The 1624-nt window shown below is 44.2% G+C and overlaps 1 protein-coding gene across 1 annotated transcript in view; it reads right to left on the reverse strand.

Moving 5' to 3' along the window:
- Window positions 1–1624, reverse strand: part of SMYD2 (SET and MYND domain containing 2) — a 27948-nt gene that overhangs the window by 15548 nt on the left and 10776 nt on the right. The window contains exon 3 of the mRNA XM_008583163.1: window positions 1341–1451. Within this exon, the coding sequence (XP_008581385.1) occupies window positions 1341–1451 (111 nt within the window). The remainder of the gene's footprint in view (window positions 1–1340; window positions 1452–1624) is intronic.

Raw genomic sequence — 1624 nt, forward strand, 5'->3', positions numbered from 1 at the left:
GAAAAAAAAAAAAAAAAAAAGAAGCAGCAGATTGGTCACCGCTTCTTCCAAGGTTGGTAGATTGGTCAGTCCTCCCGAGATGCACACAGATCTAATTTTATGACGCCTCAGTCACACCACTTCCGCCTGACCACTCTTCAAAAAATTTAAAGGTAACTGTTATTAAGGATCCAAAAGTTAACAAAAAGGTTTCCCAGAAGGGAAAACAATTCTGATTTTTTGGTCTCACTCTACAGGCAACCCTTGAATGGATCTGGTTACTCTGAGCTGGCGGAGTGGCATTTCAGCAAGCACCTGACCTCAGCTGCACATAGTGGACTGATGACCACAGAGTCGGGAATGTTCTACTTCTGTTTACGCAGCCCAGGATCCTAACTTGTCCTAACAGAGGACAGATACATACTAATCATTACAGCCACATTTGACTTAGATAAAATTTAAGTGGCGGGCGGGCAGCTGGTAGGCACACAGAAGAAGTAGATGAGATTTCAGCTTTAAAAGATTTTTAGCTCAGAGGCCTTGCCACCAACTTCTGTACCAACATGGAGGAGCAGGGCCTCCACGGATATGTGCCTTTTGAGCTCCACGCTGCCTATTTTGCTGGCTCACAGGACGAGTCCTATGGTGCTCTCCTATCCTCTTTTCAATTGGGCCTTCAGAAATCAGGTGTCTGATTATCATGCAGTCAGTAAGGTGACCAAACAAGGACAAGAGGCAGTGCTGGCATTGCCGCTGGAGAAAACTGCTGATGGCTACCATGTTTCACAGGGGCACCTCTCTCTCCTTCCCCTTTTCTCCACCTTCTTCTCCTCCCTCCGTGCCTGTTTCTACTTCCCCACTCTTCCTCTTCTCCTCTGCACATGCCATCCTGACTGTTCCATCCATTCCTTGCCTGCCTATGCACGGGCAAGAAAGTAAGGAGAGAGCAGAATACTGCACAGTAAAGGGGACAGGGTGTGCTCTCTACGTCGGCAAAGAAGGAAACCCCCAAAGCTTCTCATAGCAGTTTAATTCCCTAGATAGCTCTAATTTGTTTTCGTCAGGTTTTTCATGCCATTAAAGGCCATGTTTTTCTATGTAAACCTGTTTACATAGAAAAAGCTCAGAGTTTAATAGCCGTGGCTGTGCTCCTGGTCTGGGGTAAGCAACGTCCTAATTGAACACACACAAAACAAACCAGCTTATGCCTGGAGTGTTTTTCCCACCCGCTGTCCATAGGGATGTGATAGGAAGTGGAGTCTAAGGATGTTCAGTGAGAGATGATCACAAATTCAGTCACTCATCTTTTGACCTTTAAGAAAAAAAATAAAATGCACTTGAATATTATCCCATTTCCTCACCTGTTTGGCCAGAATCCTTGCAGTTAGCCTTACAGTCTCTGATGGATTCCAACTTTCCCCAAAAACGACCATGGGAGAACATTCCAACTTGTGCATGGGCCAATCTTCTTTCTGGGAAGATTAAAAAAAAAAACACCAAAAAACTGTTTAAAAAAACTACACACACTGGAATAAAGTGCGAGAAGAGAGGATGCAGTAAGCCCCCTAGTTAAGGTCAAGTGAAATGTGTTTCCTTTTGGAAAACACAAGGATGCTCACAAAAGCTAGAAATAAAATATCTTTTT

Source organism: Galeopterus variegatus, unplaced genomic scaffold (genome assembly GCF_000696425.1).
Source record: "Galeopterus variegatus unplaced genomic scaffold, G_variegatus-3.0.2 Scaffold2843, whole genome shotgun sequence".
NCBI lineage: Eukaryota > Metazoa > Chordata > Mammalia > Dermoptera > Cynocephalidae > Galeopterus > Galeopterus variegatus.